Source organism: Pygocentrus nattereri, chromosome 4, assembly GCF_015220715.1.
Source record: "Pygocentrus nattereri isolate fPygNat1 chromosome 4, fPygNat1.pri, whole genome shotgun sequence".
In the NCBI taxonomy this organism is placed as follows: domain Eukaryota; kingdom Metazoa; phylum Chordata; class Actinopteri; order Characiformes; family Serrasalmidae; genus Pygocentrus; species Pygocentrus nattereri.
The window spans coordinates 13,102,741-13,122,788 of NC_051214.1; the positions used below are offsets into that span (position 1 = coordinate 13,102,741).

The 20,048-nt window shown below is 39.7% G+C and overlaps 1 protein-coding gene across 1 annotated transcript in view; it reads left to right on the forward strand.

Moving 5' to 3' along the window:
- The window catches only part of nbas (NBAS subunit of NRZ tethering complex), a 337,358-nt gene that overhangs the window by 164,097 nt on the left and 153,213 nt on the right, over positions 1-20,048 (forward strand). The window contains exons 35-40 of the mRNA XM_037537972.1: positions 3,507-3,578; positions 7,714-7,896; positions 9,826-9,939; positions 13,059-13,182; positions 16,896-16,972; positions 18,733-18,870. Of these exons, the coding sequence (XP_037393869.1) occupies positions 3,507-3,578; positions 7,714-7,896; positions 9,826-9,939; positions 13,059-13,182; positions 16,896-16,972; positions 18,733-18,870 (708 nt within the window). The remainder of the gene's footprint in view (positions 1-3,506; positions 3,579-7,713; positions 7,897-9,825; positions 9,940-13,058; positions 13,183-16,895; positions 16,973-18,732; positions 18,871-20,048) is intronic.

A 20,048-nucleotide genomic window follows, 5' to 3' on the forward strand; every position in this document is an offset into this window, starting at 1 on the left:
GTCTAGTTCTCATCATCATCATCAAATGCACTCTAGTTTTCGTCAGCTACACCCTAGTTTTAATCGGAAGCTCTCTAGTTTTCAGCGAATTGCTCTTTAGTTTATCAGCTCCGCTCTTGTATTCATCAACTGCACTCTCATTTCAGTCAGCTACAGTCTTCTTTCAACCACTCTCTGGTTTTCAATCAGTTTCATGCTGTTTTTCAATGATAACACTGTTTTTTACCAGCTGCCCTCTAGTTTTCATTCACTCGCTCTTTACATAGATACAAAGTAATTTCCAGTCATTTTGATCACAGTAATATGCAGCTTTGGTAAATAAGGTCCAACGTATTGTTTGGTTGTGTTGTACATGTACACAGGACCTTGGAACGTTCTCTCTGATTGTACGGTTCAATGTATATGGAGCCAGCTGTACTTTACTGTCTTCTTTTTCACTAATAGCTGTAAACGTCCAGCATAGCCAGCTTAGATCTGCTCAGTCACCTCTAAAAGTGTTATATAGTAAAGCTTCATGACATAGCGTTGTAGTAGGACCCGTGTACTGAGGTTTGATTTTAATAACATCTCAATAGGTGCCATTTGCTCAGAGCTTTCCTCTGTGGGCTTCTGATCTGTACACAGTGTGAGAGTTTAGATGTGTTGAATGGGGCATGGTAGGTTAGACTACTGTAACAGCTCTCACACTGCTGATTCTCTGACAGAAAAGGCTGCATAGAAACAGCACTCAATCCTGCTTCACTCCCACGTATATACATGCACACTGTCATTGTGTAGCCATATTCTTCCCATAAAATAGGCACTGGTGTGAGTCTGTCTCTCTGGCATCTAAAATGAGACTTCTAAAGAATACATCAACTCAGTCTTTCTTTATTCTTTGCAATCAATTGGCCCTCCCTCTGTCGTCTGTTCTCTCCCCCCTGCATACACGTTTTAACACAGAATAATGGTGGTTTACCTCCAGCCGAGTGGCAAAGCACACTTCCCATGAAAAGAGGGAACAAACTAACACTAAATCATGAATGTGTAATGATGCCATAGAGGGACATTGTGAGCCAGAAGTACAGAAGGTGCAGCACAAGTGTGTCTTTAGCGCATGATTTCCTATGGTTGCAATTAATCATGCAAACTGCGTCCACCTATTTACTTAAAATGAAATGTCAATGATGTAGAGATTAAATAACTTGAACTTCTTTCCCCCCGAAACATTTTACAGAAATATAATTCTTGTCCTCTTAAAAAAAAAAAGAGAGAGAGAGAAGTACTTGTATATAAATAATTTTATATATAATACATTGTGGCCACATCACTGTGTACTTTGGGATGTGTGTTCTCTCGCAGCTACATCTGAATCTGAGAGCGGAAATAGTGTTGTTCTGTCAGTAATAGGCTCCGTAATAGTGCCATCAGTTTCTGATGGTTATTATCTATTCCAATTGTCAAATCAAGTACAATATAAATGTCTGAAAACACGCTGCTTTAAAATGCACAAAGGTAATATTTGTTTCGCAATCATTTTACTTTTAATGTTTAACAGTCATGTCGTGAATCAGCCCTGATATGTTGTCTGGCTTAGAACATTCTGTAGCAGCACAAGCTAAAGATATTTCCCCACGCATTGTCGTGTTTGGTAAACTGAAAAGCTGTGCAGCAATGGTACGCGCACAGAATGGCTTATTTCAGGAAACGGGGGCATGAAAAGATTTTTACCTTCTTATACTTATCTTCTTAAAACTGCTCAACCACAACAACTACCAAACCCCAATACCAAACCATACTAAAAACTACTCAACGACACCAACAACTACCAAACCACACTACCAAACCATACCAAAAACTGCTCAACCACAACAACTACCAAACCACACTACCAAACCATACCAACAACTACCAACCACACCAAAACTACTCAGCCATAACAACAACTACCAATCCACGCTATAGGGGATCTACAGAAAGAGGCTAAATGGTGACAGAATGATAGAGCTGCTTGTGGAAACGCTTGATGGTACAATTTCTCATTTTCTCATCATCAGATCGCACCACCTATCCCATCTCTGTCTGAAGATACTATCAGGGGGTAGGGTCATAGGGAGAAAAAGCAGTCGTTTTACCCCCACAATCAGCTCTCCGCTTGAATGCTTTTTCAATGTGCGCAGAAAAAGGAGCTGTAAATACAAACTGCAGGTTGCTCCTTATAGTGCCAGACCTAGGATTAGGATGTTCACCAGTAACTAATGACAAAATGCTGGTTATCTTGTTATAATATGCTACCTGCTGTATCTGCTTAAACTGGGAAAATAAATTTGCTTTCTGGTCAATAACTTTAGTGTTGGAAGCTTATTGTTATTGTGGTTTGGTAGTGGTTGGTGTGGTTGAGTAGTTTTTGGTGAGGTTTGGTAGTTGTGTGGTTGAGTAGTTTTTGGTGAGGTTTGGTAGTTGTGTGGTAGAGCAGTTTTTGGTTTGGTTTATAAGTGTGGTTTGGTAGTTTTTTGTGTGGTTGAGTAGTTTTCGTGTGGTTTGGTAGTTGGTGTGGTTGAGTAGTTTGTGGTATGTTTTGGTAGTCGTTGGTGTGGTTGAGTAATTTTTTTAATAGTTTGGTAGTGGGGTTGGTAGTTGGTGTGGTTGAGCAGTTTTTGGTATAGTTTGGTAGTGTGGTTTGGTAGTTTTTGGTATGGTTTGGTAGTGTGGTTTGTTAGTTGTTGGTGTGGTTGAGTAGTTTTTGGTAAGGTTTGGTAGTCGTTGGTGTGGTTGAGTAGTTTTTGGTATAGTTTGGTAGGTGTGGTTGAGTAGTTTTTGGGATAGTTTGGTAGTTGTGATCGAGCTGTTTTTGGTGTGGTTTGGTAGTTGTTGGTGTGGTTGAGTAGTTTTTGGTATGGTCTGGTCGGTGTGGTTGAGCAGTTTTTGGTATGGTTTGGTAGTCGGGTTGGTAGTTGGTGTGTAATTTGTAATTGGAATGCAATTAAATAAAATATTTTCCTCTATAACTCTGTCATCAGAGCAACTAGGACTTGGCTTTCTGTGGGTAAGTGTTGTGATTCTACGTTGAGCTTCTTGTGAGCAAGGAGGGGTGAGAACCCCTGCTGTGAAAACAGTTCACACCTTTCCACAAAGACAGCCATGTCAAGATAAAACTGACAGCTTTTTTATATGAAACCAAATCCCACCAATAAAAAATAGAATTGAAACACAATAATAACACTTCTATAAATGTTGACTTGCCTGTTCACCCACAAAGGTGAAAATCCAGTTTGCTTTTGGTTTCATAAATCATACGTATTTCCATTAAAAATGTTTCATAAACATTTTTGTATAGCGGTTCTCTGCTATACAAAGTATATTTCATTTCTAATTACAAACTGCACAAGCCATATTTTAACACCCAGATAAGTATTAGGATATCTATATGTTCCAGTAAACACACACACGCCTGCTACAAAAATGGAGAAATTCTGCAGAAAATGTGTTACTGAAAGGTCTCTTTGGTTTTCTTCTTTTCTTAACAGATTCTTTACCAGGCGGTAAATTACAAGATTGACCCTTCTCAGGCCGAGGGAGTGGGGGATGACACGGATCAGGTAGCAGTCAATAATTGTCTATACACCTTGATACTGTGTGAGTGGATGTTTTGCTGGAGCTGTATGTGAGCTGAGTGCAGTGCAGTGAGTGTGTTAAAGGAGAATTCCTCTTTTTTTTCACTCTTTTGTTTACTTTCTGCAGATTTCCGTCATTGAGTCATTGTAAACATTGAGTCATTGTAAACAAGAACCAGGAGAGGGCAAGTGTAGTTGTTTTATTTACCATGCAAAATGGCCAGTGAACCTACACTTATCTTCTCGGTTGTCTATGTATATCGCTGCTGTCGGAACAAAACCTCGCCTCTCCTTTTTTTTGTCATTTTTCGGGTTTTGACATAGTTTGTAAATATCTCTTGGCTTTTTCATTGTGTATTAATTTCATGATGAATGGGCCTAAAGAAATGGCCTAAAATGGCTCAAGTTTTTTCCTTGTCCTGTAAAGTTACCATTTTTGAGATACAAGATTTTGGTCTGACAGCAATGATATGTTGATAATATGTATATTTGTATGTATATGTTGATATTTATATGTTGATAATGATAAAATAGTGATACGTCTAGTGACTCACTCTCTTCTGGGTGGATCCCACATCACTTAGCACAATGCCAGTGTGATAGGAATGGAATTAACTAGAAAATGGGAATTGGACATGACTATTGGACAAATAGGGGGTCATACTGAAAAACCTGCATGCAAGTCCTTATAAGGAAAGTTAAAAAAAAAAAGTGACTGTCTTCATTTTGAACTAAAGGTTATAACAAGAAGAAAGACTGCTAGCTCTTCCATTAATGGTAAACATTTGGAAAGGGTGGACAGCTTTTGCCAACTCTGATCAATTCTAAAAACAGAGGATTCAGCACTTAAGAAGTACGGCACAGATTGACGCTTGGCACAACAAGGATGAAGGTGTGAAGAGAGCTTCAAATGTGTCTCTGGACACATCATTCATCAGAATCATCAATAACATGGTCTTCTCTGTGGTTCTTTGTGGGTGTAAAATCTGAACAATAAACAAGTGAGGAAAAACAAATATAGATGCCTTTCAACTTTGGTTTTGGCAACTTTGACTTTTGAGAGTTTGTTTCATGGCAAAGAAAACAAACGAATGGATCCTTAGATAAAAGTCTCACATCTGACTCGAAGCCCACATAACCAAACTGAAGCTTATTTTGGACATATTTTGGATACTCCGAGAAGAATCGATCATTTGATAAGACCGTTATTCTTGTAAAGCGTTGAAGGTAAAAGAGGAAGAGGACGACCAGCATCAAGATGTGTGTATACAGTCAGAGGAATCATGAACAAGCCATTCTGCCAATCAAACAGAAGGCAAGATATTATGGAGTGGCACTGTTCATATGGTTGCCGAGAGTTGAAAACAGCCTGACGACACTTAATAATACTACATCAAGGAGGGAATCGGGGAAAAATCCAAAAAACAAAAAATGGAAAATCTGGGGAAAATGTTTTCTTTACTGTTTTACTATTTTACATGTTGATGACCTCAACATGTAAAACACTTTTTAGCCAAAACTTTATCTTGAAGATGTTGTAAAACAAGTCCTCTAACATAATAATAACCATTTCATGTAATGGATTTGTGTGAAGGGTTCACCACTACTTTGAACTCGATATGACTCAGTATATTTCTCTAGAACAGAACATGGCTTTGTTTATTCTGTAAGAATAATTAGAGAAACAGTAAGGCAGAGTTTTTTTTATTTATTTTTTTTTAAGTTGGTGGATTCCACTTTAAATGCAGTGGATCTTTGTTTGTTTAACAGGCCATAAAGAGCTCACTGCATTTTTCATATGCTTTAACTCCGATGACCTTTGAGCTGAGCTGCTGGCTTCATGGCTGGCACCAGCACAGTGTTAAAATAGTTGCCATGAGTGTATTTAAACATTCATGCACACAGTCTTATGTGTTTTGAGGCATGTGTCCATGTAATGTTTACTGGCTAAATTACTAGTTTATAGCAAATAAAATATTGAAAAGGGGAAATGAGAAATTTGGGGCGGACATGTGTGCCCAACTGCTTAAAAGTGTGTCCAAGTTAAGAAATTGTGCTGTAATATTGTCACATAAAGCTTGGGTTTCCAAACCTTTCTTCATGAAGTTGTAAAATGAATATAGTCAGTCTTAAGCAATGTTTGAGCTAGATTAGTTTTGACTGTTCAAAGATGTTTCGTTTTTTAAAGGGATCTGACAGGCCTGGTTCTTATTATTAGCCTTAGTATGGGATAATGATTTGGGATTTCCCCAAATTCAAGCAGATGAGAAGATTAAGTGCTGATGAAAAAAAATCATAACCCGGAATGATTTGGTTCACTGTTAGGCCATTCAATAACAATAACAATACGGAGCATGGCCATGTCAGTTGAGGTGGATTGGAACATTACTACTGTTACTGAGGGAACTCCAGGTTCAGACAATTAGAGAATTATCATTCACAGTTATTCAGCAGTTATTATGTTTAGACTATAAAGTCTTTCATTCTAAACTTCATTCTAGATTGAAATTACTGATCTCGTCTCTAAACATTGAAATTATAGCCCTCAAAGAAAAGTAATCTAGCTCCAATGTGACTCTCATCTACCTTTAAAACAAAAACTCTGCTGGCTCCAAAACACTGCAAATTTGACCGTGATCAACAATATGTAAAAGAATCATTTTGCCTTTGTCTTTTGTAGAGCTCAAGACACCTTCTCAGAAAATATGTCAGCCGATTGGGATATTATTAGGAAATTACATACTTATAACATGTTAGCCTTAAAGCTTTTAAAAGCCTAAATATTCCCTATATGTTTCACCATGAATGTATTTTCAAAAATACAGTTAATGGCGGAGAGTACTGTAGTGTTGGTCATCTAAACTGCCTTTTATTTTCTTCAGTACGTCTAATAGAGGATTATGTTTATTTGTACTAATGATTATGTTTATTTGTACTAATGCTCGTATTTTAGGTAATCTAATGCTTTAAATTATATAATACCAAGCCTCTTAAAGGAGAATTTCTTTTTTTTTCTTTTGATGTAAATTGGGCCATTCTTGACACACATTGCTTCAGAATTGTTTACAGTGGTGGTGCTAGGAGAGAGATATGAAAATTAGTTCATGCCTCTAAAAGCTGGCTCACATAGTTATTATATGAAATGGTTATGAATGAGTCCTGATGCCTGTATGATTATTCCGGGTGTGGTTTTATCTGAAAACATTTTAAAATGACATTCATAGTGGAGAGATCTTTGCAGGGTCTTGTAAGGCAAAATACAAAAAATAATGCCCACATAAAATAATGCTCAACTGAAATTTATTTTTCAGATTTACTGTTGTCATTATGTTTTAAAACTAGGTTCAGTGATCATTTTATATTGTACAGAAAACAGCTGTATGTGCATTGTAAACTTGGCAATAACTGGTTCCTTTTACCACCACAGTAAAGGAATCAGGGTTGATACGTTTCTCTACAGTAAACTGTTTCACACTGAACCGTTGATTGAGTTATGCAGATACATAGAGAAATCTATGGAAGTCCCATTTAAATTCCGTTCATGCTTCTTGGTCCTTAGTACATAAACCTTGAACATATTTTGAATGTCTGCGGTGCTTTGATTATTTCGTCATATTTAAATGAAATAGCTTGAAGGTCTGTGGTGAGTGCCTCCCCAGTGCTTTGGTGGTTTTGAATTATAGCCTGTTCCTGGTTTTAGTGTTTACCCTGATTCTGAGGTCTAATAATGATGATTGTAACTATTTATACAGCACTTTTCATACAAAAGAATGCCGCTCAAGGTGCTTTTGTCTATGTAAATAAAAAGTAAAGCTGTGTAAGTAAATCACTGTAGATGGAATGTGGAAGAAAAGAGCATTTTTGTCTGTTTAATAATATAGTAAATAAATATGAAATGTTGGGAAGAAAAGAAGGGGATTTAAAAAAAAAAGGCTGCAAATGTGAATAAAATGCTGATTTAATTATTCTTAGCTCATTTTTTAAAACTAGTGGTGACTTTGGTGTGTAGTAGGAGGTTACTTCACCTGCTCAGTACTTCATCTTTGGAATGGACAAGAAGTAGGTCTGTCAGTCTGTGTGTGGCTCTGAAGTTCACTCTGTCTGTCTGTGGTTGTGGCAGGCTACTGTGGGAGTAAGTGGAGGGTCTCTGGGTGGTGCTCAGCCTACAGCGCTACTCCAGAGGACCACTGCCCGTACTATGGAGGTCCTGACCAACACCACTCTCACCACCAAGGCTGTCCTCACTGCCGTCAGTGACTCGCACTGGTGGAAGGAGTCCCTTAACTATCTCCGCCCTCTGCATGTAAGATGCCCACATAGAGACATTAACCAAACACATACAGACTGCATGTAAGGCACGTACAGAACTATTTACACAGACTGCATGCAAAGCCAGTTTCACACCAGATGATCCAGAGTCGTTGTAAAGGAGGAGACAATTAATGGGAAGACTAATAATGATCAGCATAGTGTCTGTTTACAGAGAAAGTTGTGCCCTTTAATGAAGTGAACCACTCAGCTTGCTTGTTAAACCGTGAGTAAGAAAAGCTCCCCCTCGTTGTGGAGAATGCGCTTGCACAGTGGCCAGAAGAAGCTGAAAAATGCGTTTTATTGTGCAAAAAAAAATAAAAAATAAACAGTGATGTGAAACCACATGCACATCCTCCTCCTCCTCCTCCTTCACAACAAATGAAGAGCACCGAATGTCTGTTGCTATATAAACTCTGTCTATATATAAACACTAGAAATAGTAAAATTATTATATACAATACCGGGAAAGTTAGCGAATGTCACGATAGCGTTTAGGTTTTTATTTGTCTTTCACTTTCAGGCAGTTAAAAACTTCAGTGGCTAGCTATGTCCTATGTCATCATCATCATAAACACAATAAACAGCAAAATAGCAATATGTAAACGCAATGCAAACAGAAACTTCTTTCTCTTCACACTAAATCAACTTAAGACCCACAACATACACTACAGCCGATTAAAAGCAACACTACCTTTGTAAACATAAACATTAAATTGTCATTTTCTTTCAAGTGACCTTGAATAGTAATAGATTTGTTAGCATAAATGTTTCATCTTATCTGCTGAAAAGATTCATTTATTAACTAAAGAGGTTCATTTATTATTGCCTTTGCAGTAATGCGTTTGGCCATTAATATTCTTCATATTGATGCCCCACAGTTTTACTACTGTCTGTGAAATATTTGCTGAAAATGTGACAATTATCAACAGTGTTCAGAAAAAATAAATAAAAGTACAGTTCGGAGAAAACTTGGAGAACAAAGTCATATGTAACTTTGTTCTTTATAGGGGATTTATTAACTTATTTTTCCTTAGAAAATGAACAAAACATGTAATTCGACCAGGGATGTTTACAATTTTTGCATAGGACTGTATGAGACAATCACGATTAAAATAACAAAAACATGCAAACTGTGTCCAAACCTAACTTAAGACCAAGGTTATGACACAATCTATCTAATCTGTAAAAAGGTAATAAAATGAGAAAAAATATATACTTTATCCATGAAAAATGTAGCTTTATCCAAGAAAAGTAAAGTATTTTGGAAATCTTCGTTAATTAAACTAGATTGCTGTAAACATGCTGTGTTGGTTGTTGGCAAAGTGACTTCATTGGTCTGTAGTGTACATATATAAATACATGCATTCTCTAGTGCCTTTCGTACATGCAGACACAGATTCATCCACAAAACCATGCAGTTTTTGAGGTCCTTTAGTGATGGTATTACCAAGACAACTTCTCTATGACCATTTCCAGTCTGGAGAAGCTCAGAAAAATCCCCACTGTTCTCTGTGTGGTCAAAAAGGAAAAAAAATTACCCAATTGAACTTGTGTGCATTGTAGATATCTACTATTTACCATTCAGGCCTGGCAAAGGTGAAGCTATGAACCTATTAATGGGTCAATTTGAGAGCTCGCTGCTCCGTCATGCTCTACACTATGCTATTATAACTGCCTGAAAGCTTTCTTTAGCTTTGAACGCCAATGACGAGAAGAACATCTATATTTAAAATAGTCTTCTGTAGTGAATTCCTCTGAAAGCTAACCTGAGCGAGGGTCTGTCCTTGTATTGGTGCATATGGCAGTGAAAGCTCTGATGCATTATGAGCCTTAGTGAAACATTGTGAATGTTGCTTGGGATTGTGGATGTTGTGTAAATGTTTCATGAATATTTAATGCGATTTTTTTACTCTCTCTTCAGGGTCATGGGTCGGGTTCTAATCGTGGCGGTGAAGCTGGGGACAATGTTGAAATGGAGAGACAGGGATGCAGCCCTTTCTATGAGGAGCTCCTGGAGGATCCATACATGAATCCAGTGAGTTCCTCAGCCTCGTTCTATTTCTCGTCTTTCTTGTGTAGCTTGTTTGGACACATCTGCTCTTGAAGTGTTTTACTTATTATTACTGTTTTTCACGGTTCGTAATAATAATGACAACCATACACCCTCTCCAAAACCTGCTCTAGCTTCCTTTAGTGTTTGCTTTTTTTGTTTTTTTTACTATCTGAAGTACAGAAGCGAAGCAAAGCTAGCAAAATAATGATGTTGGTTAGCAGAACTGATTTTACCTTGCGAGAAGAGTGTTTGTTTTGCATGTTTTAATTTTTACTGCATGTGATTTGGTCTCTGCACATGCAAAACGCATCTACATGAACCGCATGAACAGCATGAACAGCTGAAATTACTCTTATAAACTCAACAAGAGGAGGTTTCAGACAAAACTGCACCACTGAGTGCCACTTACAGCTGCCCCTGTGTTAATCAGTGTAGGATTTACATGGCAATGCGCAGCAATGGGCACTAGTATTGGAGGGATGAGGAAAATGGGGCAGGTCCTGAGATGGTTCTGATCGGCTCAGTCCCAAATGTTGGCAGTCTAGTTGTGGTCCTGCTGTGTAGAATAGCACACACATTTTTCGTATACTGGATGCTGTGCTGTATATTGCTGTGAAGAGTGGAACTCAGCATACAGTATGTGCTAGTGCAGTATGCAGCATGTAGTATATAGTAGTTTCCTTAAATGCATTCTATGTTCTAGTAGAACACTAGACAGCTAACTCTAGCTGACCTCATTGTGTAGCAAGATCCTTGTAGTTAGGCAGGTAGTTCTCAGAGAAAATCTTGTAGACCTTGTCAAGCCTGTTAATTATGTAAAAATTAACCTCTACATCAGAGACATTGTAAAGAAGTCTACCTGTAGTCTTATTTGGAAACACTGCATTTGCACTGCTGTAATGTTTTCCCTGCTGTGATGACCTTTGCTGCAAGTCTATGGGTTAATGTTGATTATTTGAGATCTACCTTACTCTACAGGACGTGGTATAGGTTTAGAAAGTTCCCACTCAAACTGTTCTCACCCTAATAAGTTTATATTCCAACATTGAGTTCACATCTGACTAGGTGAAACTAGGAAGTGCCTTCTGAGATGCTTCACTAGCAGGTTTGAAGTAGATACACATATGCTGATGGTCAACAAAAATTTGTCCATATATATATGTGTGTGTGTGTGTAAACACAGATTCATATATGTGCAAACACACCAATCAGGCGTAACATTATGGTGTTGGGTTAGCAGACAGAGGATCAGACACAGAAGTTTTGCTAGAGTTTTTTAAAACCTCTGTGTCACTGCTGGACTGAGAACAGTCTACCAACCAAAAATTTCCAGTCAACAGCGTCCTGTGGGCAGCGTCCCGTGACCAGCAATGAAGGACTAGATGATGATGAGCTCATACTGTACAGCAAGAGATGAGCTATGGCTTTACAACTTCAGGGTGGACCAACAACACAGATGCATCTAATAGAGTGGACAGTGAGTGGACACAGTGTTTAAAAACCCCAGCAGCAGTGCTGTGTCTGATCCACTCAGACCAGCACAACACACACTAGCACACCATCACCACATCAGTGTTACTGCAGTGCTGACAATGATCCACCACCCAAAAAGTACCTGCTCTGTGAGGGTCCATGGGGGTCCAGACCACTGAAGAACAGGGTAAAAGGGGCCTAACATGAAAATGGACTACAGTCTGTAATTATAGAACTGCAAAGTGCACTTATATACTAAGTGGAGGTGATAAAATGGACAAAGAGTGTAGAAACAAGGAGACATATTGTTATGCCTGATCAGTGTATATGGAAACTATACATGCAAGCTGTTTAGAGTGGATTGTTTTGTGATATCATACAGCCACCAGTTCAGCCTGTGCCAGTTTAGCTCTGCCCTTTCCCGTTGAAGGTATAAGAAGTGTTTCAAGCTGGACTGCTTTTTGAACAAAGCACAAAACTGCTTGGCCCATCAAAGCAGTGATCCTTATATTTTATATATATATATATATATATATATATATATATATATATATATATATATATATATATATATATGTATATATATATATATATGTATATATGTGTATATATATATATATATATATATATATATGTGTGTGTGTATGTATATGTATATATATATATATATATATATATATATATATATATATATATATATATATATATATATATATATATATATATATATATATAATTCTTAAAGGCACAGTAACGAACATAGCCTGTTTGTTTGGGAAGGAATAAAGAGTTGCATATAAATGAACTATGATTGTTTTGGTGAAGGAAACACACACGCGCACACACACACACACAAGAAAATGTAGGATATAGACTCTTTAAATGTTGTACAATATGATTGTGTTTAATATGAACAGGAACATGAAATAATAAGGTAAAAACAAAGTTCAATTTTGATTTCATCTTTACTATTTACATTTACAGCATTTAGCAGACGCTCTTATCCAGAGCGACTTACAAGAAGTGCTTTGTCAATCTAGAGAAAGTATCTTTGCTAGTTACCAATAGCTTAGAGAAAAAGACAGTCCTGAGCTCAGATACTGCTAGAAACAAAATGTCACTGCAGACACCGAGAGAAAAAGAAACAGAGTTGAACACAGAACTCTGTGCCATTCAATGCAATACAATAACAATAAGATACAATACAATAAATAAAATAAGTGCAGCTTATAGTTCAATGCTCATTTAAGTGCTGTGTAAAGAGTTGAGTCTTCAGTCTGCATTTGAAGACAGCAAAAGACTCTGCTGTTCGGACAGCCAGTGGGAGTTCATTCCACCACCTGGGTGCCAGTACAGAGAACATTCTCGACGCTTGTCTTCCGTGCACCTTGAAGGATGGCGGGTCAAGCCGAGCTGTACTGTATTTATGTTTGTCTTAGTATAAATCTTTGAAATTAACCACGGTCATGAAAGCAGAAGCATCAAAATGACTAACACCATGAGAATCTTCACTTAATCAGGAGTTTCCAAATATTCAAATGATATTGTACAGTCACTATAATAGATGACATAAGAAAAATAATGGCTATTTCGGGGTGTTTGAATCTTTGCTTCACTGTGTATTTCAGGTTGAGGACGTGTACTCCTCATATGATTACATCCCTCAAGAAGGCTTTGCGGAAGTCCTGCTCCGCACTGGCAAGCTCGCTGAGACCAAGAGTCAGGGTCAGCAGGTCTTCCCTGCCACAGAAGGTAGCACATGTTCACTAGCAACATATTGAGTTTATTTGATACCCAAATCTTATTCATTTAATATGAAGAACCTGCTGACAGTATTGATGTTTCAGGTCTGATTGGTACATCCCTTGCCATGTCTTCCATGCTCCAAAAACATGATTAAACATCCTTCCTCTTGTTGAGAATTCCACTGCCCTTGTTAGCTGCATTGTCATTGTTAGCAGTAGCAGAGTGTTTAACCTGAGGGGGCTGCTGTTGCTCCCCGCTGTCTGTCTCTATGACAAATGGCCGTTCTCTGGCCTTGTGCGTCCAGAACAGTTGCATCACATTGATTAATTAATGTATACTCACGGCAAGTCGACAGCGGTAAATAACGCGTCCCCTCACGATACAAGAGAGATAACGGCTAGTCAAAATATCAGGCCCTCTCACTGCAAGATGGATGAGCCGAATGAGGAAATCGATGATCGGAGGAGAAGAAAGAAGAACTTTGGCATAGAAATGCAAATGGTGGCAAGCGTAAAGATCAGGAACACTGTCTCCCCTGCTGTCTCTAACTCCTTCTTTCTGACTGTCTCACAGTCTCTCTACACCTTACTTTGACTCTAGAGTTTTTCTCTCTATCCTTTCTGTGTCTGTCCCTCCCTTTCTGTCTCTGTCTCTCCTGCCCCCCCTCACTTTTCTATCTCCTATCTGTTTCTCTCCCCCACTCTGTCCTTCTCTGTGTGTGTGTCTCTCTCTCTCTCTCTCTCTCTCTCTCTCTCTCTCTCTCTCTCTCTCTCTCTCTCTCTCTGTCTGTCTGTCTGTCTGTCTGTCTGTCTGTCTGTCTGTCTGTCTGTCTTCTTCCTGTGTCTGCCTCACCCTCCCTTCTCTCTCTTTCCCCACTTCTTTCCCCGAAGCTGTTACTGACCTGCATGTACAAGAGACGTGGAGATGTTCTGCCGTACAGATAACTCGTTAAGTGGATGCAGGAGAGTGTTAAACACTAAATGCGACTAAGTAGCGATACAACTTCAAGGATCTTCCCGTGGTCCCTCTAGACAACCTTGTTTGTGAACTGCTGCTCTAGAGGGTTTTCATCCACTTCTGTTACGCACATTTAAAAAAATAAAGGAACATTAAATAATCTCACTGGAAAAGCCAGAATTAAGACATTTTTCTCTGTCCCTCATGTTGTGTTAGCTTGGAATCACCATTGTGTAAGTTATTGTACAATAACACTTAATGAATGGCTGGAGAGGTAAAACTCCCTTTGTCTCTGTAAGTGCAGACAGAGTCGCTCCACATGGAGATCTTTACCTTTACTTTAGTTATCTTTACAGTTCACACTGTCTGGTTGTAGAAAAGTGCCCACATGACATATTAGATTAACGTGTCTGATTCAGTCTGATACAGGTCTTTATTTCTAAAGAAGCCAGCCAGTCACACTTTTACCACTTTCCTTTTCTCTTTACTGTCGTTTCATTGTAGCGTCTGTTGGTTATTTCATTTTTTCCTTTTCTTCTTTTTTTCATTTCTCGTTTTTTTCTTCCACATCTCACTCTTTAGTTTTCCATCCATCCATCCATTTTCTAAGCCGCTTCTCCGTCAGGGTCGCGGGGGCGGGTGCTGGAGCCTATCCCAGCGGTCATTGGGCGGAAGGCAGGATACACCCTGGACAGGTCGCCAGTCCATCACAGGGCAGACAGACAGACACAGACAGTCACTCACTCACTCACTCACACCTAGGGTCAATTTAGCACGTCCAATTGGCCTGACTGCATGTCTTTGGACTGTGGGAGGAAACCGGAGAACCCGGAGGAAACGCAGACAAGGGGAAAACATGCAAACTCCACACCGGTCACCCGGCAGGGGAATCGAACCCAGGCACTCCTCACTGTGAGGCGACAGCGCTACCCACCACGCCACCATGCCGCCCCCAAATTTCTTTTTTCTATTTCACCTTTTAAAATTTTTCTCCTCTTTCTTTGCATTTTTTCCCACTGTGCTCTTTTCTTTCTTAGGTAATTAATCTTTCTCTTTTTCCCCTTTTTCATTAATTATTTCATAGCTTTTTCTATCATTTCTTTCTTTTTCTTCTTTGATTTGTTCCATTCTCTCTTTCTTTCTTTTGCATATTTATAAATTTGTTGCCTTACCTTTTTTACTTTTCTTTCCCTTCATTTGTTCCCTTCGTTTGTTTTCTTTTTTCTGTTTTTTCTATCATTTCCCTCTCTTTGTCCTTTAGTTCTGTTTCTTTGCATTATTTTTGTATTTGTTTTTCTTTTTCCTTTGTTTCTCTCTCTCTCTCTCTCTCTCTCTCTCTCTCTCTCTCTCTCTCTCTCTCTCTCTCTCTCTCTCTCTCTCTCTCTCTCTTCCTCTCTGGCTGTGTGTGGTCTGTGTTGTGTTTAAGTGCTATGTTCAGCACAGATAAGTCAGTAGGAGTTGTCAGGCTGTCTGTGGTGGTGTTGCTGCTGAAACACTGGAAAACTTAACCAGCTCTGGCGGCTTTCCAACCCAACACTCGCACATACACACCCACACACACAAACGCACTCACTCACGTCTCCCTGTGCTTTTGTTGTTCCTGATTAAAGTGAGCTGCTGCCGCTGGGTGACACATGAAACGCTGCTACTACAGTGGCAGCCCAGAATAGCTGACAGGACATCACTGGGCATTAGTGCAGTGTGGAGAGCAGCAGTGATGTGGGACTAACAGATACGTTACCCTCACCTGTTGTTCTGACCTGTGTGTTTACGTTTGGTCTATAACATAAAGCTGATCAGTCAGAATAGCTTTGTACTGACTCTTAGTGACCCTTCACGCTAACAGGTGGACCCAGACCATGCCAGCGAAGTGCCCCTCACAGCATAATAGTAGCACCGCACCTTCATGTTGCAGGGGTCAAGCATTGAGGCCTGTACTGTTCTCTTGATGTATCCTGCACATACTTTTGTGTGCTTGTGCAGAAGATGGTGCAGGATAACTCATCTCTGTAGAGCAGTGCTGATGGTTTCAGCTCCTCAGACCCCTCAGGTGGTCATTGGTCTCTGTTATGAGGGCTTTTTTCACTGCACCCCTCCTATAACACCCCACTCTGTGTATATGTGGATGGACTGATCTCACTGATGCAGTGTGATCATGACCTTTATTAACGCTTGAGCTGAGCAACAGACACTCTTCTCTTTTTACTTACATATCACTAATGCAATTGATTGATCTCTCTCTCTCTCTCTCTGCCTCTCTCTCTGCAAAAATACACAAATATTGAGTGTTTTTGCTTTCAAACACATTTTAATGAACTCTTTGTTATAGATCTAAATGCAGTTGGTCACTTTAGTTGCTGTTCCTATCAAAACAGGAGAGCTTGTATGAGCAGATCACCAACATTTATCTGTTTTGTGTGTATAACAGTGTAAATAGTGACTTGCTACACACACATAGACACACACGATATTATTTTGGGGGGTCCCAGTGCTCTGCGCTGCCCTGCGCAGAGCCTGTTTACATAAAGAATTGAAATGTTGCAGTAATTACATGAAAGAAGATGGTAATATTTTAGAGTGTACTGTAGCCCCATAACCAGGAGACATAAACACATCCTAAAGCAGATCATACACAAACACTGGCTTTTATTCTCTCTCTGTGCTGTAATGAACGACAGCACCAGATGAAGCTTGTCTTCTGGTAATAAGTCTGAAATATTCATCTCTGTTTTTCTCCCCTCTTCCCCCCCCTCACCCCTCAGTTCTGCTCCAGCTGGCTAGCGACGCTTTTCCACGCGACATGACGCTTGCTCTGGCCTATTTGCTCGCTCTTCCTCAGGTAAGTCACCCTGCTCTATTTACAGATCGCAGGTATGTGTATGTGTGTCTGTGAGAGAATATGAGTGTCCTGTGATATGATTAGTGTGTCACTCTCTCTCTTCTTTTCATGCGTGAAGCGTGAGCTGGTCTTAAGCCATGTTGCCGGTGACTGAGGCCGATTTGGTATTTAAAAAAGAAAATAAATATAAAAGGGAATTTTTTAAAGAGCCCACTTAAATACCACAAAGTGTGACCATTTGCTGCAGGCAGACAAGTGCATTAACTCAGGATTGTGGCTGTTTACTTCCTTTCCCTGCCTGAATAACAGGCTCGGCTGAGGCAGCATACGGCATCTCTAACTCAGCCAGTGGATTATGAGGATATGTCCTTGATCCCATAGCTGATTGCCCAAATGTGAGATTTCTCCTGTCATTCCATAAATGCTGAGAGAATGGGTAAGACTCCTGTTCTGGGATTTAGTGCTGGACACCCTGTGTGTTTGTGAAAAAGTATTTGCCCCTTAGCCAATTTATTCTGTTCTAATTTGTCACATTTAAAGTTTTAACTAATTTTAATATAATTTCAATATAAGATAAAGACAGCAAAATGCAGCTCGACCACTCCAAAACCTTAATTTTGATTCTTTTGAGCCAATCACCCGACTGCACTTGATACTCTTCTTCTTCTTCAAAAAAAAAACTAAATTGTGGTTCCATCATTTATGACAAGTCGTCCAGGTCCCAAAGAACCAAAGTAGCCCCAGACCATCACACTACCACTACCATGTTTGACTGTTGGGGTGATGGTGCAATGCAGTGGGAGCTTTATACCAGATGTAACAGGACCCGTCTTCCAAAAAGTTCCACCGTTGAATCATTTCACAGAATATTATCTCATAATTGTTGGGTTTCATTTAGATGTTTTTCGGCAAATGCAAGATGAGACATTGTGTTCTTTTATGTCAGCAGTGGTTTGCGCCTTGCAACTCTCCCATGGATGCCCAGTGTCTTCCTTATTGTGGAAATGTGTACTTTGACCTTAATTGAGAAAAGTGAGGCCTACAGTTCTTTTAGATGTTTGTGTGGGTCCTTTTGTGGCTATTGGGGAAATTTTGGTAGGTTAAAAAATTTCTCCATTAGTGGATAAAAGCTCTCATTGTGGTTTGCTGAAGTCCCAGAGTTTTAGCACCTTTTCCGGTCAGATATCAATGACATTTCAGATTTCAATGGTTTCACGGGTTGTATTTAAATCTCTTTAGAATGTGGCATCATGTGCTGCTTTTTGAGACGTTCTAACAATGCTTCACATCAGCAGAGAGTTTAATTAAAGTCATGTTTAGATTCAACTGGTCTGGCAGTCACCATGCCGAGGTGTGGTTAGTGAAATTGAACCCAATAGTAAATTGAATTTGGTTAACTGGTTGATTTAGAGGTTAAGGGGCTATTACTTTTTCACATAAGGCCAGGTAGGACTGAACAGCACTTTTCCTTCAATACATTGAATGATCATTTAAAAACAGCATTTTGTGTTTAACTGGGTTTTCTTCTCTTTTTTCCTCCCCTCCGCAGCTTTCCCACTCTCTTTTCCTCTCTGTCTCTTATCATCTCCTCTCTCCTCTCCATGTCTCTTGTCTCGTCTCATCTGTTATCACCTTTCCTATTGTCTCTTCTCTTGTCTTCTCTTCTCTGCACTCTATTTGGCTCTATTTTACTCTTTTCTAGAACTTTGGCTACAGTGGCTCAGTGAAATGTGTTAAATGCCTCTTTCTTTTTCTTTCAGGTGTTGGATGCCAACTCGTGTTTTGAGAAGCAGCCCCCATCAGCCCTGTCGCTCCAGCTTGCTGCCTATTACTACTCTCTCCAGATCTACTCCCGCTTAGCACCCTGCTTTAAGGACAAATGTAGTGCTCTCTACAGGGTAGGAGAAAAATCTCGCTCTCTCTCTCGCTCTCTCTCTCGCTCTCTCTCTCTCTCTCTCTCTCTCTCTCTCTCGCTCTCTCTCTCGCTCTCTCTCTCGCTCTCTCTCTCTCTCGCTTTCTCTCGCTCTCTCGCTCTCTCTCTCGCTCTCTCGCTCTCTCTCTCGCTCTCTCTCGCTCTCTCTCTCGCTCTCTCGCTCTCTCGCGCTCTCTCTCTCGCTCGCTCTCTCTCTCGCTCGCTCTCTCGCGCTCTCTCTCTCGCTCTCTCTCTCTCGCTCTCTCTCTCTCGCGCTCTCTCTCTCTCGCTCTCTCTCTCTCGCTCTCTCGCTCTCTCTCTCGCTCTCTCTCTCGCTCTCTCTCTCGCTCTCTCTCTCACGCTCTCTCTCGCTCTCTCTCTCGCGCTCTCTCTCTCTCTCTCGTGTGAATAGGAGTCTATTTTCGAATGGCAGCTAACAATCTCTGTCAAATATATGACAGTTTTATAGCTCAACATTTCCGCTAAAACCTCTTTCCTTTGTGAACAGTATTGTACCATTAAGAACATTGTGCAGAATGTCACGATGTTCTAATGTAAAAGACATTCTGTTGTTGTAACATGTGAGCCAATCACAAAGTTCTTAAGCAGGTGCCAGGTTTATATTTGTACCATCTGCTATTAGGCACTGTAAAGTGTGATTTAAATTCAACACTTGGTCAGGCGCTGACAGAAATGTCCACCTTGGACACAAATTGGACAGATACAGAAAGAAACAGCATTTTGCTGGACATGGCTGCATCTGTGGTGTCGTGTGAATAACAGTTATACATTGAAAACATGTTGCTTGTGTAAACAACACAAATGACTGCCTTTACCGGAAAAGCTAATCTGGATGTTTTACTGGTTTTGAGTGTGAAAGCCTCTTTTATCCGCCTGACTCTTCCTCTTTGCATCAAAACTGAAGGAGAACAGATTTGAAACACTTGTCAGATGTGTTGAACACGGTCCATTAGCTGGGCTGCGGGAGTAGATCCTGTCTAGATTGGGGATCAGCTCTGTTTATTTATTTGTTATGTTTAATTGGTAGGATGGAAAACAGAAAATAGCTTGTTTTGGATTTACAGTTGTTATTCAGAGGATCATTCAACACAGCTAACAAGGTGACTTCTGTCCTCTCCTCTCCTCTCCTCTTCACTCCTTTTC